This window comes from Salvelinus sp. IW2-2015, linkage group LG32 (genome assembly GCF_002910315.2).
Source record: "Salvelinus sp. IW2-2015 linkage group LG32, ASM291031v2, whole genome shotgun sequence".
NCBI lineage: Eukaryota > Metazoa > Chordata > Actinopteri > Salmoniformes > Salmonidae > Salvelinus > Salvelinus sp. IW2-2015.
Window position 1 is genome coordinate 1371914 of NC_036871.1, and position 24857 is coordinate 1396770.

Sequence of the window (24857 nt, forward strand, 5' to 3'; positions counted from 1 at the left end):
CCCGTACTTTTCATCACTGAGGTACACTCAACTATGACAGACAAAATGAGAAAAAAAAATCCAGAAAATCACATTGTAGGATTTTTATGATGATTTTTTGCAATTTATGGTGGAAAATAAGTATATTGGTCAATAACAAAAGTTTATCTCAATACTTTGTTATATACCCTTTGTTGGCAATGACGAGGTCAAACGTTTTCTGTAAGTCTTCACCAAGGTTTTCACACACTGTTGCTGGTTTTTTGGCCCATTCCTTCATGCAGATCTCCTCTAGAGCAGTGATGTTTTGGGCTGTGCTGTGGCAACACGGACTTTCAACTCACTCCAAAGATTTTCTATGGGTTGAGATCTGGAGACTGGCTAGGCCACTCCAGGACCTTGAAAAGCTTCTTACGAAGCCACTCCTTCGTTGCCCGGCGGGTGTTTTGGGATCATTGTCATGCTGAAGACCCAGCCACGTTTCATCTTCAATGCCCGCTGATGGAAGGAGGTTTTCACTCAAATCTCACGATAACATGCCCCATTCATTCTGTCCTTACACGGATCAGTCGTCCTGTCCCTTGCAGAAAAACAGCCCCAAAGCAATTACAGGCCTCTCTCATCTTTTTAAGTGGGAGAACTTGCACAATTGGTGGCTGACTAAATACTTTTTTGCCCCACTGTATATACAGTATTCTATTCTACTGTATTTTAGTCAATGCCACTCTGACATTGCTCGTCCTAATATTTATATATTTCTTAATTCCATTCTTTTACTTTTAGATTTGTGTGTATTGTTATGAATTGTTAGATAATACTGCACTGTTGGAGTTAGGAACATAAGCATTTCGCTACACCCGCAATAATGTGTATGTGACAATCTAGTGACAATCTAGTAATTAAAACATGCTAATGTAGCTAGCTTGGTAGTTTGAAAAGCGCTAAACGAGAATACACACAAGAAATACACGATATCAATTATTTACACAAGAAACTAAAAAGGCTATAATATCTACGTTAGTTGCTAGGTTACTTGCTACTTGTCAATGAGTTTGCACAGAGAAATGTGCCTTGAGGGATGAGTAGTTCTGTATGATAGCCACATTAGCGGCTAATTTGCATTTATTTTTTACAGGTGCATATATTGATAGAAGTTACCGTGTCCAAGATATTTGCGCGGTTATGAAAACGCCACGCCAGGGTAAGCCTACACGAAACACAGACCTTATATGAAGTAGTTCTAAAATCCCTGACACAAAAATGAATGGTGAAAAAACTATTGGAACCATTTCCAGGTTTTACTGCTAGGTTTTATGGGTATTATGACTCATACTGTTGTACTCAATTTGCCCAGTATTTTAGCTATTGATGTGACGTTTCGCGGCGCCTAATCAGTCAGTTCTGTACCTGCCTGGCTGAGTGGCAGTGTTGGTGGAATGAGCGAGCTCGCCTGGCAACCAGAGCGTGAAACGTGAGGAAATAAAACTCGGCAGTCTGTCTGGAATTTAATTTGTAACACTGTGAGTGAAAATGTTATGTTTGTGTATCAAATCAATGCTACTTTTCTAATAACCCAAGGGGGGTTTGGCGCCCCCCCTTGGGTTGTGCCGTGGCGGAGATCTTTGTGGGCTATACTCAGCCTTGTCTCAGGATGGTAAGTTGGTGGTTGAAGATATCCCTCTAGTGGTGTGGGGGCTGTGCTTTGGCAAAGTGGGTTGGGTTATATCCTGCCTGTTTGGCCCTGTCCGGGGGTATCATCGGATGGGGCCACAGTGACCTCCTGTCTCAGCCTCCAGTATTTATGCTGCAGTAGTTTATGTGTCGGGGGGCTAGGGTCAGTCTGTTATATCTGGAGTACCTGCTCCGGTCTTTCGGTGTCCTGTGGGATTAAGTATGCTCTCTCTAATTCTCTCTTTCTCCCTTTCTTTCTTTTCTCTCTCGGAGGACCTGAGCCCTAGTACATGCCTCAGGACTACGGCATGATGACTCCTGCTGTCCCCAGTCCACCTGTCCGTGCTGCTGCTCCAGTTTCAACCTTGCTGCCTGCGGCTATGGAATCCTGACCTGTTCACCGGACGTGCTACCTGTCCAGACTGCTGTTTCAACTCTCTAGAGACAGTAGGAGCGGTAGAGATACTCTCAATGATCGGCTATGAAAAGCCAACTGACATTACCTCCTGAGGTTCTGACTTGTTGCACCCTCGACAACTACTGTGATTATTATTATTTGACCATGCTGGTAATTTATGAACATTTGAACATCTTGGCCATGTTCTGTTATAATCTCCACCGGCACAGCCAGAAGAGGACTGGCCACCCCTCCTAGCCTGGTTCCTCTTTAGGTTTCTTCCTAGGTTTTGCCTTTCTAGGGAGTTTTCCTAGCCACCGTGCTTCTACACCTGCATTGCTTGCTGTTTGGGTTTTAGGCTGGGTTTCTGTACAGCACTTTGAGAATCAGCTGATGTAAGAAGGGCTATATAAATAAATTTGATTTGATTTTGATTTGATAACCAATTAGATAGGTTCATGCAGGTGACTGACTGCTCGTGTATGGAGGAATCCTCACTATCACTGATAAGGAACTTGGCAGTACGCCCAGAACATTGCTGTGGGAACTGAGGTATCTCAGTTTCAATGTCTCAACTTGGAGAGAGGAAGCCTCATGAGGATTGGTCAGTCACATGCAGGAGCCAACGTTTATGATGAATAATTAATCATGTAAATCATGCAAATATGTCCGTGTAAGCAGTATATAAGAGAACTGAAGGGACCGCCCCGGCAGAGCTTCTGATTGACCTGTACTTAGTGTGCAGAGTTTGTTGTAACTGCTCCAGCTTGCTGATAAAGAGTGATTCATTTAATATTGACTTCAGGTGTCCCTGGTGTTAAATGTCCACCACAAGACCAATACATTTTCCTATCATTTTTCATATTAATATATTTTATAATTTTCTGTCCTCCTCTCATTTTAATTCAAGTACTTTTCAAGTACCAACTTGAGAAGATGTCAGATTTTCAAAGTATTCCAGTACTTGTCAGAGGGCCAAATTCAAGTACGTTAAGCACCTTGTGTGAACCCTGTCTGTTGCAGGTTTTTTTTCAAGGGCAATGCTGCAGCTAATGACTCTGGCTGCGTGTAGAGAGTAATCCACGTAGACTCTGTGCCACAAAATGAGTGACAAAACATAAAACCTGGCCAGATAATTTCAAGTCAAAGTCGAGTCTCGAGGTGCCAAGTCCAAGTCATTTTATAAGTCGAGTCTCAAATAATTAAGTTGTGACTCGAGTTCACAACTCTGTTATTATGTGCAGAAGCATAAAAAAAAGACAAGGCGGCGCAGAATATGGATGTGCAAATGGTTGGGTAGATATGGACTTATATTGTACATAGGGAATTGGAGATGAAAACTTGTATTGAAAAGACAGCTGCATTCTTTCCACAACTCTACCAATCTGTCATAATTATGGCTAAACCAGTAAATAAAGGTTAAATATATATTTTTTTAAATAGTTAGCCCCACCTAATCTACAATTTATCTTCCTAAAATCTGATTTTAAACCTAACCACATTGCTGACCTTATGCCTAACAACCAACAAGTTTGTTTTTATAAATGTTTACAATATAGCCAAAGTTTTGGCTGTGGTAACTAGTGACAACCTGCTTGTTGTTGCTTTCCACTTCACTATAATTGTTTTGGTCTCACATGCTGAGAGCTTATCGGCTATTGGCAGTAGTCCTTGTCCAATCGCGTCGTAGCACTGCTCATACTACAAAGACCGATCATTTTCTGACATTTCAGAACGGACATCGACAGGAGTCTAGAGAACGGAACAGCCATTTGTGTGTCATTGACCTGCTCAAACTATGCGATTCCTGGCGTACTGATCCTAGCCCAAGTTCATAGCTAGGATTTCACCCTAATCATGAAAATGTGTCTGGGACGGCAACAACGTGGTGAAATCGTGTAGTGTATGCCCAGCACAAATACTGTTAATGTTACAAGCCTGAAACTTACGATAGCAAATAACTTTTGTCTGTGCGGATTGTTTGCTAACGCTAGCTAAATTTGTAGCCAACTAGCCAGCTAGATACCGAGCTACCGTTAGCTAGTTAGGAATATAGCTAAGCTAGCTAAACTCAGCAAAAAAAGAAACGTCCTCTCACTGTCAACTGCGTTTATTTTCAGCAAACTTAATATGTGTAAATATTTGTATGAACATAACAAGATTCAACAACTGAGACATAAACTGAACAAGTTCCACGGACATGTGACTAACAGAAATGGAATAATGTGTCCCTGAACAAAGGGGGGGTCAGTTGCATTAAGTACAGCAGTGCATCTCCTCCTCATGGACTGCACCAGATTTGCCGGTTCTTGCTGTGAGATGTTACCCCACTCTTCCTCCAAGGCACCTGCAAGTCCCCGGACATTTCTGGGGGGAATGGCCCTAGCCCTGACCCTCCGAGCCAACAGGTCCCAGACGTGCACAATGGGATTGAGATCCGGGCTCTTCGCTGGCCATGGCAGAACACTGACATTCCTGTCTTGCAGTAAATCACGCACAGAGCRAGCAGTATGGCTGGTGACATTGTCATGCTGGAGGGTCATGTCAGGATGAGCCTGCAGGAAGGGTACCACATGAGGGAGGAGGATGTCTTCCCTGTAACGCACAGTGTTGAGATTGCCTGCAATGACAAGCTCAGTCCGATGATGCTGTGACACACCGTCCCAGACCATGATGGACCCTCCACTTCCAAATCAATCTCGCTCCAGAGTACAGGCCTCGGTGTAACGCTCATTCCTTCAACGATAAATGTGAATCCGACCATCACCCCTGGTGAGACAAAACCGCGACTCATCAGTGAAGAGCACTGTTTGCCAGTCCTGTCTGGTCCAGCGACAGTGGGTTTGTGCCCATAGGTTACGTTGTTGCAGGTGATGTCTGGTGASGCCCTGCCTTACAACAGGCCTATAAGCCCTCAGTCCAGCCTCTCTCAGCCTATTGCGGACAGTCTGAGCACTGATGGAGGGATTGTGCATTCCTGGTGTATCTCGGGCAGTTGTTGCCATCCTGTACCTTTCCCGCAGGTGTGATGTTCAGATGTACCAATCCTGTGCAGGTGTTGTTACACATGGTCTGCCACTGTGAGGACGATCAGCTGTCCGTCCTGTCTCCCTGTAGCACTGTCTTAGTCGTCTCACAGTACGGACATTGCAATGTATTGCCCTGGCCTTGGTTTCTCAAATGATTGCCTCACATGGTTCACCAACTACTTCTCTGATAGAGTTCAGTGTGTCAAATCGGAGGGCCTGTTGTCCGGACCTCTGTCAGTCTCTATGGGGATGACATAGGGTTCAATTCTCGGGCCAACTCTCCTCTCTGTATACATCAATGATGTCGCTCTTGCTTCTGGTGATTCTCTGATCCACCTCTATGCAGACGACACCATTCTGTATACTTCTGTCCCTTCTTTGGACACTGTTTTAACTAACCTCCAGACAAGCTTCAATGCCAAACAACTCTCCTTCCGTGGCCTCCAACTGCTCTTCAATGCAAGTAAAACTAAATGCATGCTCTTCAACCGATCGCTGCCCGCACCTGCCCGCCCGTCCAGCATCACTACTCTGGACTAGAGGTCGACCGAAAAATCGGAATGGCCGATTACTTAGGGCCAGTTTTCCTAACAATCGGAAATCGGTATTTTTGGACACCGATTTGGCCGTTTTTTTTTACACCTTTATTTAACTAGACAAGTCAGTTAAGAACACATTCTTATTTTCAATGACGGCCTAGGAACGGTGGGTTAACTGCCTTGTTCAGGGACAGAACGACAGATTTTTACCTTGTCAGCTCGGGGATTCAATCTTGCAACCTTATGGTTAACTAGTCCAACTGTCACGCCCTGACCATAGTAAGCTGTTTATTCTCTGTGTTGGTTGGGGCGTGATAGTGACTTGGGCCATCTAGGTGTTTTGTATTTCTATGGTGGCCTGATATGGTTCCCAGTTTATTAAAATTATGTGGAACTCTAAGCACGCTGTGCCTTGGTCTACTCATTTCAACGATCGTGACAGAAGATCCCAACTACAAAGGACCAAGCAGCGTGCCCAAGAGGAGGAAGTATCCTGGACTTGGGAAGAGATCCTGGACTTGGGAGGAAATCCTGGCAAGACAGGATCGCCTTCCTTGGCGGGAGTCGCCTAGGAGCATGAGAGGACAGCAACGACGTCGGGGAGGAAGGCCCCAGAAACCCCAAGAACATTTTTGGGGAGGGCACATGGAGCAGTCGGCGGAGCCAATGAGTGAACCAGAGCCAGTCGGGGAGTCGAGTGAGGAGCAAGATTCCGGAGAGAGGTGCTGGCGTTGAGAGCGCTGCAGAGTGGGCGTGCTGAGGTGCGTGTCATCAGGCCGGTGCCACCTGTACCGGTCCCACGCATCAGGTCTCCAGTGCGCCTTCACAGCCCAGTGCGTCCTGTGCTAGCTTCCCGCACTTGCCGGGCTGGAGTGAGCATCCAGTCAGGAAGGGTTGTGCCAGCTCTGCGCTCTAGACCTCCAGTGCACCTCCACAGTCCAGTATGTCCTGTGCCTCCTCTCCGCACTCACCCTGAGGTGCGTGTCATCAGCCTGGTACCACCTGTACCGGTCCCACGCATCAGGTCTCCAATGCACATCCACAGTCCAGTACGTCCTGTGCCTCTTCCCCGCACTCACCCTGAGGTGCTTGTCATCAGCCCGGTGCCACCTGTACCGGTCCCACACATCAGGCCTCCAGTGCGCCTCCGCAGTCCGGAGCCTCCATCGGCGGTCCGCAGTCCGGAGCCTCCAGCGACGTTCCCCAGTCCGGAGCCTCCAGCGACGGTCCGCAGTCCGGAGTCTTCAGCGACGAGCTGCAGTCCGGAGCCTCCAGTGGTGGTTCCCAGTTCGGAGCCTCCGGCGTTGATCCACGGTCCGGTTCCTCCGGCAACGATTCACAATAAAGAGCCTCAAGGGACGGTCGGCGGTCCAGAGCCTCCAGCGACTGTTTATCGTTGTCTCTGATTGGGGATCATATTTAGGTAGCCATTTCCTCATTTGTGTTTGTGGGATCTTGTCTATGTTTAGTTGCCTGTCAGGTGCTAGTTGTATAGCTTCACGTTTCGTTTGGTTATTTGTTGTTTTGTTCAGTGAGTTTCAGTTTATTAAAATTATGTGGAACTCTAAGCACGCTGCGCCTTGGTCTACTCATTTCAACGATCGTGACAGAAGATCTAACCACCTGCCTTACATTGCACTCCACGATGAGCCTGCCTGTTACGCGAATGCAGTAAGAAGCCAAGGTATGTTGCTAGCTAGCATTAAACTTATCTTATAAAAAAATCAATCAATCAATCAATCATAATCACTAGTTAACTACACATGGTTGATGATATTACTAGTTTATCTAGCGTGTCCTGCGTTGCATATAATCGATGCGGTGCGCATTCGCGAAAAAGGACTGTCGTTGTTCCAACGTGAGCCTAACCATAAACATCAATGCCTTTCTTAAAATCAATACACAAGTATATATTTTTAAACCTGCATATTTAGTTAATATTGCCTGCTAACATGAATTTCTTTTAACTAGGAAAATTGTGTCACTTCTCTTGCAACAGAGTCAGGGTATATGCAGCAGTTTGGGCCGCATGGCTCATTGCGAACTGTGTGAAAACCATTTCTTCCTAACAAAGACAACCAACTTCGCCAAACGGGGGATGATTTAACAAAAGCGCATTTGCGGACAAAGCACAATCGTTGCACGACTGTACCTAACCATAAACATCAATGCCTTTCTTAAAATCAGTACACAGAAGTATATATTTTTAAACCTGCATATTTAGCTAAAAGAAATCAAGGTTAGCAGGCAATATTAACCAGGTGAAACTGTGTCACTTCTTTTGCGTTCATTGCACGCAGTCAGGGTATATGCAACAGTTTGGGCCGCCTGGCTCGTTGCGAACTAATTTGCCAGAATTTTACGTAATTATGACATAACATTGAAGGTTGTGCAATGTAACAGGAATAGTTAGACTTATGGATGCTACCYGTTAGATAAAATACAGAACGGTTCCATATTTCACTGAAAGAATAAACGTTTTGTTTTCGAAATGATAGTTTCCGGATTCTACCATTTAATGGCCAAAGGCTTGTATTTCTGTTTGTTATGTTATAATTAAGTCTATGATTTGATATTTGATAGAGCAGTCTGACTGAGCGATAGTAGGCAGCAGCAGGCTCGTACGCATTCATTCAAACAGCACTTTTGTGCGTTTTGCCAGCAGCTCTTCGCAATACTTCAAGCATTGAGCTGTTTCGAGATTATGCTGGTGTAACCGATGTGAAATGGCTAGCTAGTTAGCGGGGTGCGCGCTAATAGCGTTTCAATCGGTGACGTCACTCGCTCCGGGACTTGGAGTAGTTGTTCCCCTTGCTCTGCAAGGGTCGCGGCTTTTGTGGAGCGATGGGTAACGATGCTTCGAGGGTGGCTGTTGTCGATGTGTTCCTGGTTCGAGCCCAGGTAGGGGCGAGGAGAGGGACGGAAGCTATACTGTTACACTGGCAATACAAAAAAGTACTTATAAGAACATCCAATAGTCAAAGGTATATGAAATACAAATGGTATAGAGAGAAATAGTCCTATAATTCCTATAACTACAACCTAAAACTTCTTACCTGGGAATATTGAAGACTCATGTTAAAAGGAACCACCAGCCTTCATATGTTCTCATGTTCTGAGCAAGAAACTTAAACGTTAGCTTTTTTACATGGCACTTATTGCACTTTTACTTTCTTCTCCAAAACTTTGTTTTTGCATTATTTAAACCAAATTGAACATGTTTCATTATTTATTTGAGGCTAAATATATTTGATATATGTATTATATTAAGTTAAAATAAGTGTTCATTCAGTATTGTTGTAATTGTCATTTTCACAAATAAATAAATAAAAATCGGCAGATTAATCAGTATCGGCTTTTTTGGTCCTCCAATAATCGGTATCGGCATTGAAAAATCATAATCGGTCGACCTCTACTCTGGACGGTTCTGACTTAGAATATGTGAACAACTACAAATACCTAGGTGTCTAGTTAGACTGTAAACTCCTTCCAGACTCACATTAAGCATCTCCAATCCAAAATTAAATCTAGAATCGACTTCCTATTTCGTAACAAATCATTCTTCACTCATGCTGCCAAACATACTCTCGTAAAACTGACCATCCTACCGATCCTCGACTTCGGCGATGTCATTTACAAAACAGCCTCCAACACTCTACTCAACAAATTGGATGCAGTCTATCAGAATGCCATCCATTTTGTCACCAAAGCCCCATATACTACCCACCACCGCGACCTGTACGCTCGCATTGGCTGGCCCTATTTTTGCGCTTCATACTTGTCGCCAAACCCACTGGCTCCAGGTCATCTGCAAGTCTTTGCTAGGTAAAGCCCCACCTTATCTCAGCTCACTGGTCACCATAGCAGCACCCACCTGTAGCTCACGCTCCAGCAGGTATGTCTTACTGGTCATCCCCAAAGCCAACACCTCTTGGCCTCCTTTCCTTCCAGTTCTCTGCTTCCAATGACTGGAACGAACTGCAAAAATCACTGAAGCTGGAGACACATATCTCCCTCACTAGCTTTAAGCACCAGCTGTCAGAGCAGCTCACAGATCACTGCACCTGTACATAGCCCATCTGTAAATAGCCCATTCAACTACCACATCCCCATACTGTATTTATCTTGCTCCTTTGCACATTCATTCATCTTCTGCACATCTACCATTCCAGTGTTTAACTGTTATTGTAATTACTTCGCCCCTATGGCCTTTTTATTGCCTTACCTCATTTGCACACACTGTATATAGACTTTCTACTGTATTCTTGACTGTATGTTTGTTTATTCCATGTGTAACTGTGTTGTGTGTCAAACTGCTTTGTTTTACCTTGGCCAGGTCGCAGTTGTAAATGAGAACTTGTTCTCAACTAGCCTACCTAGTTAAATAAAGTTGAAATAAAAAATAAATCTGCAGTCCTCATGCCTCCTTGCAGCATGCCTAAGGCACGTTCACGCAGATGAGCAGGGACCCTGATCATCTTTCTTTTGGTGTTTTTCAGTCAGTAGAAAGGTCTCTTTAGTGTCCTAAGTTCTCATAACTGTGACCTTAAATTGCCTACCGTCTGTAAGCTGTTAGTGTCTTAACAAAAAAACTAAACAGGCTAATTTCGTTGTGAAAATACACAATGTATTTGGTAATGTAACGTTGAATGATTCAAGGAAATTAGCCTATTTTTATTTTCTAGGGCATCGGAATAACATTATACACTTCACAAAAATATAAAACGCAACAGGAAACAATTTCACTAAATTACATTTTCAGCTTCCAAGAATTGTGGACAGATCCTTGCAACATTGTGCCATGCATTATGCTGAAACATGAGGTGATGGCAGAGTATGAATGGCACAGGATCGTGTCACGGTATCTTTGCATTCAAATTGCCATAATGTAACTGTTCGCTGTCTGTAGTTTATGCCTGCTCATACCATAATCTGACCGCCAACATGGGGCACTCTGTTCACAACATTGACATCAGCGTTGTTGTACTGCCAAATGCTCTAAAATGACGTTGGAGGCGGCTTATGGTAGAGAAATTAACATTAAATTATCTCACAACAACTCATCACCAATAGGGATGTAAACAAATTTGTGCAAAAAATGAGAAATACATTTTTTTTGTATATGGAACATTTCTGGGATCTTTTATTTCAGCACATGAAACCAACACTGTACATTTCATTTCTAATTTTGCTCTGTGTATTAAACAAAACCAGTGTGGATTGCAGTTTCTCCTTGTCCTTAGACTGCAAGTTAAGGAAGCATACCTTTGACTTCTAAAAATGTTGTAGCGACCTTAACAAGGTAGCTAGGTGTTAAGAGTTTGAGACCTCTTGGCTTGACATCACTGGACCTGGGTTATAATTCCGGTCATTGCTTCCTCCTGAATTTGCAGCAATATGTTTGATAAATTTTGCTGGCAAAAACCTGTCCAAAGTGACTGATCCTTCTATTTGTGCACAAATACCCATAACCTCAATAACTCACAAACCAAATGGGCATAAAATTGTCATATTTACCCATGGAATCAATTAAATTTGGCATATGTGAAACAAAAAGTTGAGAAACATAACAATTCCTTAATGTTTATTACTCAACCTCAATTGTATTTTATAAACAATTACTTGCTGGGGAAAAAAATCCAAGTCAGAATTTCATGATGTGAAATATACAGCCATTTGTCAAAATACAAAACAGTAACTCAGTATTTTGTATATGACCTCGGATCATGAATAGAATATGACATATCCAGTAAATATTAACGGCTCTGAAAATAATTATTTCATGGTGAAGTCCTTTGCAATATGCAGCAGATATAACGAGCGCTGAATGTTTACAACAGACATCTTTGAACGGGGAAAAAGACATTAGCCGTAAAAGGTTTAGGGACTGTCCTAATATGAGAATCAGGTATATGGGGATCTGACGCTGCATTTTCTGTCTAGGGACTAGAACATGACTTGGAGCCTGAAGTGGGTCTGTTTGTTAGAGTTGTTGCCCATGCCTATCTTCAGCATCCACCTTGACTTCATCTTCTGGACAAACTTCATGTCCTTCTGGTTCTGATGGAAAGAGTTTTTACCTAGACAAAAAGCAAGCAATGAATGAATGACCAAACCCATTCACCAATTAATTGTATTCAGCTTTTCGCATGTTACTGCTGTGGTCACATGCTCCATACCGTCCTTGGTCAAACACCTTCAAAATAGTCACGTGGGAGATAAAGATATCTCCCAGTTTTTTGTGTGTGTGGAAAATTGAGGTCTCAAAACCGCATTGGTTTTCCATAAGGGTAGAACAAAAAGGTATACACTGAAGGTTTGAATGAGAGTTTAAATAAAGACTATTGGTTCATCTCTAAATCAAATTTAGTGAACTCAGGATTATCCCTAAATTAAGCTCAATTAATGTATATAATGGCTTAATTTCTATATGCACKTGTTAAGTAATGTATAGGTTCACTCAAGTACAGAGCTCAGTAGTGAATGTGTAGGTGCAACCCTGCATGGATCATGGTTGATGTGTAGTGTTGACCCTTACCCATGTCTCCGCCCCAGCCCAGGGCCTTGTACTGCCTGAGTACCCGACCCACTGCGTTCCTGTTGTGGGCCAACGCCACAGTCCTGGGTGCGCCAAAACGCTGCTTGTAGTATCGCATCAGAGAGCGGTGGCCGATCTTAGCACCTGAGGAAAAACAGCGAGAGGTAAGAAAATATGTATTAGTTTAATATGGCGCGTTACTGCTTTGGCCTGCACATACAGCGGCACTTTGCGCATAAGATTGCAAACCTCTGGTCTAAAGGGAGTTGAGGACAGCCCATCATGACTAATTCTAAAGAGATGTTAAGGTGCCCAAGAGAAATGGCAGTTCATAATTGCAAACATTTGGTCAGATAGTGGAAATCAAAATTTACAAGACATTCATTAGACAGTGTTTCCTGAGTTTGAATAYTTCATGATAATCTGTAGACCGTACTCTTTAGCAAGAGAGTTTATCTATATTTTTCATAGCTTTCCATTTACCACAAACCGATGCTGGCACTAAGACTGCACTCAACAAGCTATATTGGGCCATAAGCAAACAAGAAAATGCTCATCAAGGAGGTGGCACTCCTAGTTGCCGGTGATTTTAATGCAGGAAACGAATCACGGATTTCAATGGGAAACCCAGCTGAGAGCTACCCAGTGACGCGAGCCTACCAGACGCGCTAAAGGCAAGCAACACTGAACCATGCATAAGAGCACCAGCTGTTCCGGATGACTGCGTGAACGCGCTCTCCGTAGTCGGTGAGTAAGAACTTTAAACAGGTTAACATTCACAAGGGAGCCGCAGGGCCAGACGGATTACCAGGCTGCGTACTAGAGCATGCTCTGACCAGCTGGCAAGTGTCTTCAGAGACATTTCCAACCTCTCCCTGACCCAGTCTGTAATATCTACATGTTTCAAGCAGACCACCATAGGTTACCTTGGCATTCTTTGGCACATGGACTGTCTAAATGACTACCGCCTTGTAGTACATAAAATGCTTTGGAAGACTAGTTATAGCTCACAACACCAATTTGCATACAGCCCAAATAAGAGCCACAGATGACGCAATCTATTGCACGCCTAATTGCCCTTCCCCAACTGTACAAAAGGAACACCAACGTGAGAATGCTGTTCATTAACTACAGCTCAGTATTCAACCCCATAGTGCCCTCCAAGCTCAACACTAAGCTAAGGTCCCTGAACACCTCCCTCTGAAACTACTTCCTGACGGACCACCCCCAGGTGGTGAGGGTAGGCAACAAAGAAATGCCAATGGTGGTGTTGCTGTTTATACTCAGAAGCTTAAAGGATTTCACGTTAAACTTGAAGAAATATGGCTAAAGGTTCATCTGTCTCACACCCATTCTTGTGGGAAGCTGCTATAGACCACCAAGTACTAACAGTCACTATCTGGATAACGTGTGAAATGCTTGATCATTTGTGTGATAGAGGTATACTTCCTGGATGATTCAAATCTTGACTGTCTTTCATCAAGCTGCCCACCCGAGAAAAAGCTTCAAATTGTAACTAGTGCCTGCAGCCAACCTACCAGGGTAGTTACAAACAGCACAGGAATGAAAACAACAACATGTATTGACCACATCTTTACTAATGCTGCAGAAATGTGCTATAAAGCAGTATTCAAATCCATCAGATGTAGTGATCACAATATAGTAGCCATATCTAGGAAAACCAAAGTTCCAAAGGCTGTGCCTAATATAGTGTATAAGAGGTCATACAATACATTTTGTAGTGATTCCTATGTTGTTGATGTAAATAATATTTGTTGGTCTGGTGTGTAATGAGGAGCAACCAGACACTGCACTTGACACATTTATGAAATTTATTATTCCAGTTACTAAAATCAGCATACACCTACTAACGGACACAAAACGTAAATGCCTGTAGATTGACGAGGAATTGAAAAATTGTATGGTTGAGAGGGATACGGGAAAAGGAATGGCAAATAAGTCTGGCTGCACAACCGATTGGCAAACGTACTGCTATTGGGAAATCATGTGACTAAACGGAATAAAAAGAAGAAGCAACTATACTATGAAACAAATATATTATATACTGAATGTTAGTAAAACGCTATGGAGCACCTTAAATTATATTGGGGGGGGGGGGAGCAAACTCAGCTCCATCATTCATTGAATCAGATGGATCATTCATCACAAAACCCACTGATATTGCAAATTACTTATGATTTTTCATTGGCAAGATTAGCGAATTTAGGCATGACATGCCAGCAAAATACTAACACTACACATCCAAGTATAACTGATCAAATTATCAAAGGCAAGCATTGTAATTTGCAATTCCATAAAGTGAGTGTGGAAGAGGTGATTTAAAAAAAAAATTCTATCAATGACAAGTCACCGGGGTCTGACAACTTGGATGGAAAATAACTGAGGAGAATAGTGGATGATATTGCCACCCCTTTTGGTCATATCTTCAATTTGAGCTTACTAGAAAGTGTGCCCCCTCAGGCCTGGAGGGAAGCTAAATTAATTCCGCTATCCAAGAATAGTGTTTATGTATGCGGATTACTCAACACCATACACGTCAGCTACTACAGCGACCGAAATGACTGCAACACTTAACAGAGCTGCAGAATAAGTTGGTCCTAAATATTTCTAAAACTAAAAGCATTGTATTTGGRACAATTAATTTCACTAAAGCCTAAACATTATAATGAATGTGGAAATTGAACAGGTTGAGGTGACTAAACTGCTTGGAGTAACCCTGGATTGTAAACTGTAATGGTCAAAACATTGATAAAAAAGTAGTTAAGATGGGGATAAGTCTATAATAAAGCGCTACTCTGACTTCTTAACACTATCAACAAGGCATGTCCTACAGGCCCTAGTTTTGTCACACCTGGACTGCTATCCAGTCAGAACAAAGAGAAACGTAGGAAAATTACAATTGGCTCAGAACAGGGCAGCACAGCTAGCCCTTAAACGTACATGGGGAGCTAACAATGATATGCATCTCTCATGGCTCAAAGTAGAGGAGAGATTGACTTCATTACTACTTGTTTTTGTAAGAAGTGTTGACAAGCTGACTGCACTGAGCTGTCTGTTTAAACTACTAGCACAAAGCTCAGACACCCATGCACACCCCACAAAACATGTCACCAGAGGTCTCTTCACAATCCCCAAGTCCAGAACCGACTATGGGAGGCTCACAGTACTACATGGAACACTMTTCCACATCAGGTAACTGATGCAAGCAGTAGAATCAGCTTTAAAATAAACAGATTTAGGAAAAGCGGGGACTGAAGACACGATAAGACAAACTTTAATCACATGTACACATGGATTTTTTATTGTAGATATGTGATAGAGTAGTGGCCTGAGGGAACACACTTAATATCATCTGAAAAGTGATATTAAAATGTAATGTTTTAAATTGTATAACTGTCTTAACGTTGCTGGACCCCTTGGCAGAAGCTAATGGGGATCCTTAATAAATACATCCACCACCCTGACCCTCAACAATGACACGACAGTGATGTCACCAATGACGATGAGAGCCGATGAGAGGTGGTCAGAGACCTGGCACTGAGGTGCCAGAACAACCTTGACAAGCTCAATCCGATGATGCTGTGACTCACCGCCCGACCATGACAGACCCACCCTCCTCCAATAAATAAAATAAAATCGATCCCGCTCCAGAGTAAGGCCTTGGTGTAACGCTCATTCCTTTGACGATAAACGCAAATCCGACCATCACCCCTGGTGAGACAAAACCGCGACTCGTCAGTGAAGAGCACATTTTGCCAGTCCTGTCTGGTCCAGCGACAGTGGTTTGTGCCCATAGGCGACGTGTTGCCGTGATGTCTGGTGAGGCTCTGCCTTACAACAGGCCTACAAGCCCTAGTCCAGCCTCTCTCAGCCAATTGCAGACAGTCTGAGCACTGATGGAGGGATTGGTGCATTCCTGGTGTAACTCAGGCAGTTGTTGTTGCCATCCTTGACCTTTCCCGCAGGTGTGATGTTCAGATGTACCAATCCTGTGCAGGTGTTGTTACACGTGGTCTGCACTGCGAGGACGATCAGTCGTCCGTCCTATCTCCCTGTAGCGCTGTCTTAGTCGTTCTTGCAATGTATTGCCCTGGCCACAATCAGTCCTCATGTTCACGCAGATGAGCAGGGACCCTGGGATCATTATTTTGGTGTTTTTCAGAGTCAGTAGAAAGGCCTCTAATGTCCTAAGTTTTCATAACTGTGACCTTAATTGCCTACCGTCTGTAAGCTGTTAGTGTCTTATTCTACTGTTCCACATGTACATTAATTGTTCATGGTTCATTGAACAAGCATGGAAACAGTGTTTAACTTCTTGTCAATAGGGGGCGGTGTTTTCACTTTGGAAAAAATCATGCCCAAATTAAACTGCCTCGTACTCTATTCTAGATCATACAATATGCATATTATTATTACTATTGGATAGAAAACACTCAAGTTTCTAAAACTGTTTGAATTATATCTGTGAGTAAAACAGAACTCATTTTGCAGCAAACTTCCATATAGGAAGTGAAAAATCTGAAAACGATGCTCTGTTCCAGGACCTGCCTATTCAATTGCCTTATATTTATCGATATGCATGCACTTCATACGCCTTCCACTATATGTCAACAGGCAGTGGAAGGTGGAATGGGGTCTAACTTGATCTGAGGCCGAACAAGAGCTTTTGGAGTGACAGGTCTGGAAATTTCTTTGTCTTCTCTGGCGCGCGAAGTACGTCGACATTGTCTTCTGATAAGCGTTCGGTATACGGCGGATATCTCCGGCTCTGATTTTATTTGATACATGTGATAATAACATCATAAAGTAGGTTTTTTTCAACCGAGTTTTATCAGTTTATTCAACGTTTATTGGGACTTTTGGAATTTTCCGTTCTTTGCGTCAAGAGAAGATGGGCATGGCCACATGGCTAGCTAAGGTTGCTAATTCGACAGAAGAAATGGACATTCTAAAACCAAACAACGATTTATTCTGGACCAAGGACTCCTTGTACAAGATTCTGATGGAAGCTCAGCAAAAGTAAGAACAATTTATGATGTTATTTCGTATTTCTGTGGAAAATGTTGATTCCTATTCTCTGCCGTTTTGGGAGCGGTCTCGCAATAACGCAAGCTGTTTGTTATGGTAAAGTTATTTTTAAAAAATCTAACACGACAGTTGCATTAAGAACCAGTGTATCTTTCATTTGCCATACAAGTATTTTTATGTAAAGTTTATGATGAGTTCTTTGGTCAGATTAGGTGAGTGTCCAAAATAGCTCCGGACATTCTGGTGAATCGATGCTACATATTTCACAATGTATACCACGGTTTGCAGCTCTAAATATGCACATTTTCAAACAAAACATAAGTGTATTGTATAACCTGATGTTATAAAGAACTCATCTGATGAAGTTGTTTGTTGGTTAGTGACTAATTATATCTCTATTTGGTCAGTTTTGTGATAGCTACCTATGCGGTAGAAACATGGTGAAAATATGCGGTTGAGTCTTTGGCTATTGTGGTTAGCTAATAGCTAATGCTAATGCTTTCGCTGTAAAACATTTTTAAAATCGGAAATGATGGCTGGATTCACAAGATGTTTATCTTTCATTTGCTGTATTGGACTTGTGATTTCATGAAAATTATATTATATGATATCCCTGTCCCGTCAGCTTTTTTGATGAGGAGGATCCCGGATCCGGGATGGATATTAAGTAAAGGTTAAACCCTTTAGAATGAAGATCTGTGAAGTTATTTGGATTTTTATGAATTATCTTTGAAAGACAGGGTCCTGAAAAGGGGACGTTTATTTTTTTGCTGAGTTTAGAAAGATTGTAGCCAGTTACATTGCCTAATGTTTTGCTTCAAGTTAATCTTGGAAAAGTACCGTAGAAAACGACACAAGTCAGCGCTGTCTGCTGATAGAATGCCCGTTCGTGAATTCTCACCCCAGTTTAGATGTGCAACTGAAGCACAAAATTAGCCTGATGCCGAGGAGAAATTACAATAAGCATTTTAGATCTGCATTTACAAAACACAGCAAGATATTTGTTATGCGTTTTCCCCCCTGCGTTAATTCTGCGTTAACGAGACTGCTAAGTTTAACTTGCCGTCTAAGTTAAGTGGCTGAATTAATAAATTGACGGGGCATCAGTGTTACCCTTCTGCTGTGTTTGAGAAGTCAAAGCCCTTTGGTTGAGTTCTGTATAGCTGCAATCTTGATTTGTGTTTTTTTCCTTCTCTGTTCTCAGCCCGTCTGCTCTTCCCCCATCTTTACCGAGAAGGACATTCAGAGACTTGTCCTGAAGCCACTCCTGCGTTGTCTTGGCTGTGTGCTTAGCGTCGTTGTCCCGTTGAAAGGTGAACTTTCGTCCCAGTCTGAGGTCCTGAGCAGGTTATCAAAGATCTCTGTCCCTTGCTCCATTAATCTTTCCCACAATCCTGACTAGTCTCCCAGTGAATGACGATGAAAAAAATACATTCCCACAGCATGATGCTGCMACCACCATGCTTCACCGTAGGGATGTACCAGGTTTCATTCAGATGTGACGCTTGGCATTCAGGGCAAAGAATTCAATCTTGGTTTCATCAGACCAGAGAATCTTGTTTTTTTATTGTCAGAGACTTTAGGTGTCTTGGCAAACTCCAAGCAAGCTGTCATGTGCCTTTTACTGAGGAGTGGCTTCTGTCTGGCCACTTTACCATAAAGGCTTGATTGGTGGAGTGCTGCGGAGATGGGTGTCCTTCTGGAAGGTACTCCCATCTCCACAGAGAAAAACACTGGAGCTCTTTCAGAGTGACCATCGGGTTCTTAGTCACCTCCCTGACCAAGGCCCTTCTCAGTTTGTGGCCAGCTCTAGGAAGGGTTTTGGTGGTTCTAAACGTCTTCCATTTAAGAATGATGGATGCCACTATGTTCTTGGGGTCCTTCAATGCTGCAGACATTTTTTGGTACCCTTCCCCCGATCTGTGCCTCGACACAATCCTGTCTCGGAGCTCTACGGACCTGTCTGTGATTTTAGAATTCAAGGCACACTTAACCAGCATGGCTACCACAGCATTCTGCAGCGATACTCCATCCTATCTGGTTTGCACTTAGTGGGACTATCATTTGTTTTTCAACAGGTCAATGACCCAAAACACACCTCCAGGCTGTGTAAGGGCTATTTGACCAAGAAGGAGAGCAATGGAGTGCTGCATCAAATAACCTGGTCTCCACAATCACCCGACCTCAACCCAATTGAGATGGTTTGGGATGAGCTGGACCGCAGAGTGAAGGAAATGCAGCCAACAAGTGCTCAGCATATGTGGGAACTCCTTCAATACTGTTGGAAAAGTATTCCAGGTGAAGCAGGTTGAAAGAATGCCAAGAGTGTACAAAGCTGTCATTAAGGCAAAGGGTGGCTACTTTGAAAGATCTAAAATATATTTTGATTTGTTTAACACTTTTTTGGTTAGTACATGATTCAATGTGTTACTTCATAGTTTTGATGTCTTCACTATTTTTCTACAACATAGAAAATAGTAAAAATAAAGAACACCCCTTAAATGAGTAGGTGTCCAAACTTCTGACTGGACTGTGTGTGTGTATATAATACATACACACACAGTGCATTCGGAAAGTATACAGACCCCTTACACTTTTCCCACATTTACATTACCAGCCTTATTCTAAAATGTATTAAATGAAAAACCTCAAACTACACCATAATGGCTAAAATACATTTAGATGTTTACATGTTTTAATCTGAAATACCTTATTTACATAAGCATTCAGACCTGTTGCTATAAGACTCAATTGAACTCCATTGATCATCCTTGAGATGTTTCTACAACTTGATTTGAGTCCACCTGTGGTATATTCAATTGATTGGACATGATTTGGAAAGACACACCTGTCTATATAAGGTCCTCTGGAGAGACCGCCCTATCCAACCTGACCAAGCTTGAGAAGAAATGGGGGGGGGGGGGCGTCCACAAATACAGGTGTGCTTGTAGCGCCATACCCAAGAATCAAGGCTGTAATTGCTGCCAAAGGTGCTTCAACAAAGTACTGAGTAAAGTGTCTAAATACTTGTGATATTTTATTAAAAAATAATTTTGTTTTGTCATGGGGTAGTGTGTGTAGATTGAAGGAAAAAKAGGATTTAATCCATTTTATAATAAGGCTTTAATGTGACAAAATGTGGAGAAAGGTCTGATTACTTACCTAATGCACTGTATATATCCAAGCTATCATTGCGTATTTATTCCTTGTGTTCATTTTTTAAATTCTGCATTGATGGGAAGGGCCCGTGAGTAAGCATTTCCCTGTTATTTCACACCTGATGTTTACGAAGCATGTGAAAATAATTTGATTTCACCTGAAGGAAGGGTGAGCTCCAGCGTATCATCATCGTAGTCTATGGTCTTCCCGTCCGGCAACTCTTCATCCTCCATCTCAACATCATCTCCCTCTTTCTGGTCAGGATAACTTGTCCTGCAAACAACATTTCACAAAATGGCCACTTGAGAAATTGCTAATATATAATTACAATCAAGATAAAAATGTGAGGGGCAGAAGACCCCCTTTCCTACTACGGTGCATACTCGAATTCTGTACTGGCTCTGATTTTTCTTCATATTGTCCTTTCCAGCAACTACAGTACAGCTTGGTTCAGCTCAGTAGTGTGAAAAAGGTTAGACTATAGGAGCCCTGGTATTTGACATCTACCTGAAGTCGTAGAAGTCGGCAAACTCTAGCGATGCGTCTCCGTCGGTGAAGAGCTTGCAGTGGCTTTTGTCGGTCATGTGGCCCTGTACTGCCTCAGTGGAGTAAAAGGAGCGGCCTTTCTCGTTACACCACAGACACACCTTACCAGCGCCCACTTTCTCTCCTGCAACACAAAGAAAGAACAAGAGTATGTTTAAGATTTTTGAGTGAGATTTCAATAGCAGAGAAATGACTCAAGACAGATTCCTCCGATTCAGGTTTAGATTGACCTAAAAGTAAATGAAAAACTTTTGGCAGACATTCTTATCCAGAGCAACTTACACTCAGTGAATTCAACTAAGGTAGATAAAACAACCACACCTGAAACTTAACAATGAGGTAAGATATGGCATAAACACCCGCCATACCTTACCCCAGACCCAGGGATGGCCAACTCTGGATCCCTTCAATCACCACAGTGTTAGGTAAATCTGCTTTTAGTTTTTTTGGACGTCATATGGAATGATCTCAAAGGCCTTAAAGTTKGTGTAGTTGATGCCTCTAGGGCAATTCAGGTTAGATGTTAGAGGGCTTTTTACTGAAGAAAGCATTTGTTTCATACAATCGTGTTTGCTTTTCATGCATTGTGTAATTGATGTGTATATAGACATTTTTTTWAATACATTTAACTAGGCAAGTCAGTTAAGAATAAAATGTTATTTACAATGACAGCCTACCCCGGCCAAACCCGGACGATGCTGGGCCAATTGTGTGCCGCCCTATGGAACTCCCAATCACAGCCGGACGTGATACAGCATGTATAGTGTAATTGCTGTTTATTGATGTGTTTGTTCATGCAGGACTAATTCGCAAAATAATCAAGTGGTCTCAGCATGATTCCCTGGCTAAAAATACATAAATGAAACAAATACGGTCAAGAAAGACAACAGGTGTTAATTGTTTTTGTTGCTAGGGGGTTCAACCAAGGTGCTCTTTGAAGACAAAGAATACGTGGTCAGAAAAACATTCAGTTTCACGTCTGAAAACCTGACGAGGAAAAACTCTAAACCCTAGCTACAGGTTATTTTCCCTAGTCAAGACATGATTATAGAAAAAGGCATGCTTTCCAACCAAGGTGCAAGCTAACGGTGTAAAGATATTCAGCCACTCTTGGTAGAACAATGGAGGACCTGATGACACTTATGTACTTCCACTCACCCAGGTAGCAAATTAGTCCCTTGAGGTTGATTAGAAATTCCAGGTCAGGCAGGAAGAAGCTGTGCACTTTTGTCATGTGAGCCAGGTTTTTGAGGAGTGAGTGAGAGTGGTGGGGGCAGAACAAACAGTCTGTGGGGGGGATGGTCCCTGGTAGAACGGCGGGGTGGGGAGAGGCCGAAGCAGCACCATCCCCTTCCTCGTGCTCCATGGTTTCGTCAGCATCTTCCTCGAAGTCATCATCATCCATGTCATTGTCGCCATCTACGTCCTCCCACTCTTCTGAAATAAAGAAACTGAGTGACAATGGACACAGAGAACACCCAAGACAACCACAGCAACACTGACAAAAAGGGATGGCGTTTTGATATTACAATCATCTTCACAGAAGTCGACACATTCTTGGCCACCTCTTCATGCAATCTAGACAGATCCTACACAAGTTAATTCAGGCCTACTTGAGTCAGACATCATACCTTCCTCTGCTGTGGCCAATTCCTCTCCCTCCATCTTCTTAGCTTGCCCCTCAAACCATTGCAGCCTGGGCGGTTTCTCCGGCTTGGCCTTATTCGCTGCTGGCCCCTCCACTCCTGAAGCCTGGGCCTTTTCCGGATTGGGCCGTTGTGGCGGCTTTAGGGCCTGCTGCAGCGCTTCGTTCTTGGCATTGTGGTCCACCTTGCCGTCATCCCCGAGGCCCTTCTCCAGGTTTTTCTCATTCATCATCTCCACTTTCCTCTGGGCTGCCAGCAGGGCCTGCTTCTCTAACTGCTGGTGCTTGTGGGACTGCAGGTGGTTCTGGTAGGCATTGGAGCTGGAGAACTTCTTGTTGCACGTGGGGCAGCCCTCGCTGACAGTGGCGCCAGTCACCTGTTGTTCGGTGGCGGCCCGTTGCGCCACCACACGCTCCTGGAAGTTCTCTGCAGTCACAGGGGGCATGACGGCAACTTTGCGTTTCAGGTTGTAACGGTGCCAGTCGGTTTTGTAGTGGGCTCGCTGGACCTCACCATCTGCGAAGGCCACACGACAGCTGATGCAGGTGTACGAGGACATGGTGGTGGCTAGAAAGATAAACAAGAAGATTAGCCTTTTATATAATTTATTGAAATGACCGTTRACCAACAATAACTATTGCAGATGTGTACCATTGAAGGATATATATATTGTAATGAAACAGGCTGGGAGCAGGTCTCGAACCCTCTAGCCCTAAGTCCGAGCTATCGACTGTGCCGCAAAAGCATGCTCGAGCGGCAGAGTCGATTTCCGTGCTTATAAACCCAGGGTCGTGACACTATTCATCTTTTGGACTATACGAGACTTACGTTACCTCTATTTCCACTTACCATGAACTTTTGTGGGGGCAGGTTCGTCGTCGTAATTAATGGGGGAATTCATTCTAAAAAGTCAACCTGAGCACAAAAAAAGTAAGTAGTTAGTCCCAAATGTAACCACTTTCAAATTAATGGTTTAACGTTAGCTACAGACCTGGCTACATGCAGTGGTAGCTTACTAACTAGCTATGCTTCATGAGTACAAACAGCTATCACTGTATGAAAAAGGTAATTTTTTTTATTGGTAGGATGAACAGGACTTTGTCAACCAGATATCTCTCATGAAAAACAAATCGCTGTAACGTTTAAATTACACCTTTCTAGCTGACTAACTAACGTTTCTGGTAGAGAAGGGCCCGTACGAATTTCACTGTTATTCCACACCCGTTTACGAAGCATGTGACAATTCAAATGTGATTTGCTACAGGTGACAATATCATTTTGATAACGTCATGAAACATATTTTGACTAGGCAAGCGCAGCCAGCAAGGCACTGGCTTGGTAGCATTAGCGAAATCCTATTTATACGTGAGCAATGACGTGCTAATGCTAGGCTAATAGGTAGCTAGCTATTTGGCCACTAATTAACTAGATGCCTGAAACTTCAGTTAACTTCTATCTAGAAAGGATATCACAAACCATTTACACACTTGACATATAAAATCAGTTTACTTACCAATTCAAAGCCCTCCTTGAATAAAATGTGGAAGCTAACTACGTGTTTATGCCAACGACTGCAAACTTGTCTTCCTCCACACGTGGGTTTCAGCGCCTCGTCAGCGACACTAAAAAAGTATTTCCAGGTCATGGAATTTCGGACATTTTCAAAATAAAAGTAATCCACGTAACAGTAGAAAAGTTTTAATACCCTGTATTTATTCATGATAAATTAAACATAATGTCTAAACATTAACAATGATTCATATTTAAGTGACATATTTATATTTATTAACCTTTAAGCAAGTCAGTTAAGAACAAATTATTATTTACAATGACGGCCTACCCCAGCCAAACCCKAACCCAGATGACACTGGGCCAATTATGAGCCGCCCTATGGGACTTCCAATCACAGCCGGTTGTGATACAGCCTGTAATTGGGTCTGTAGTGACGCCTCTAGGACTGAGATGCAGTGCCTTAGACTGCTGCGCCACTCGGGAGCCCCTGAATATAATGTATATTGGCTTATAGAGCAAAAACGATTGTAAGTGCACAGTAAAAGTATTGTAGGGAATACTCAGTATGGTCTGTAGGATCCTTATATGGTGTCATTTCATGGGGAACTGAATTAAATGGAGTGTTGCTGGTCTTTTACTGCGTGCCTCCCATAGTCTTTTCTGGACTTGGGGACTGTGAAGAGACTGGCATGTCTTGTGGGGTGCATGGGTGTCCGAGCTGTGTGCCAGTAGTTCAGACAGACAGTGCATTCAACATGTCAATACCTCTCAAAAATACAAGTAGTGATGAAG

At 43.0% G+C, this 24857-nt stretch overlaps 1 protein-coding gene and 1 long non-coding RNA gene across 3 annotated transcripts in view; both read right to left on the reverse strand.

The window, feature by feature from the left end:
• The window catches only part of LOC139023444 (uncharacterized), a 295267-nt gene that overhangs the window by 22356 nt on the left and 248054 nt on the right, over positions 1-24857 (reverse strand). The window lies entirely within an intron of this gene.
• znf622 (zinc finger protein 622) lies at positions 11177-24158 on the reverse strand. Of its 2 annotated transcripts, none has more exons than XM_023977369.2 (8): positions 24067-24158; positions 23403-23468; positions 22539-23120; positions 22066-22341; positions 20869-21031; positions 20519-20634; positions 12154-12297; positions 11177-11695 (listed from the first exon to the last, which is right to left on the reverse strand). In XM_023977369.2, the coding sequence occupies exons 2-8, from the start codon at positions 23452-23454 to the stop codon at positions 11562-11564; spliced, it is 1467 nt and encodes a 488-aa protein (XP_023833137.1). In that variant the 5' UTR covers positions 23455-23468; positions 24067-24158; the 3' UTR covers positions 11177-11561. The 2 variants fall into 2 exon arrangements, with proteins under 2 accessions (XP_023833137.1, XP_023833136.1); XM_023977368.2 differs by having other exon boundaries at positions 22066-22344.

Excerpts from the sequence above, each read along its gene's own strand:
- znf622 (XM_023977368.2), bottom strand. The coding sequence starts at position 23,454 with ATGAATTCCCCCATTAATTACGACGACGAACCTGCCCCCACAAAAGTT. Across the intron at positions 22,345-22,538 it reads ATTGGCCACAGCAGAGGAAG|AAGAGTGGGAGGACGTAGAT; the intron begins GTATGATGTCTG and ends TCTTTATTTCAG. Across the intron at positions 12,298-20,518 it reads GGAGCTCACCCTTCCTTCAG|GTGCTAAGATCGGCCACCGC; the intron begins GTGAAATCAAAT and ends GTTTTTCCTCAG.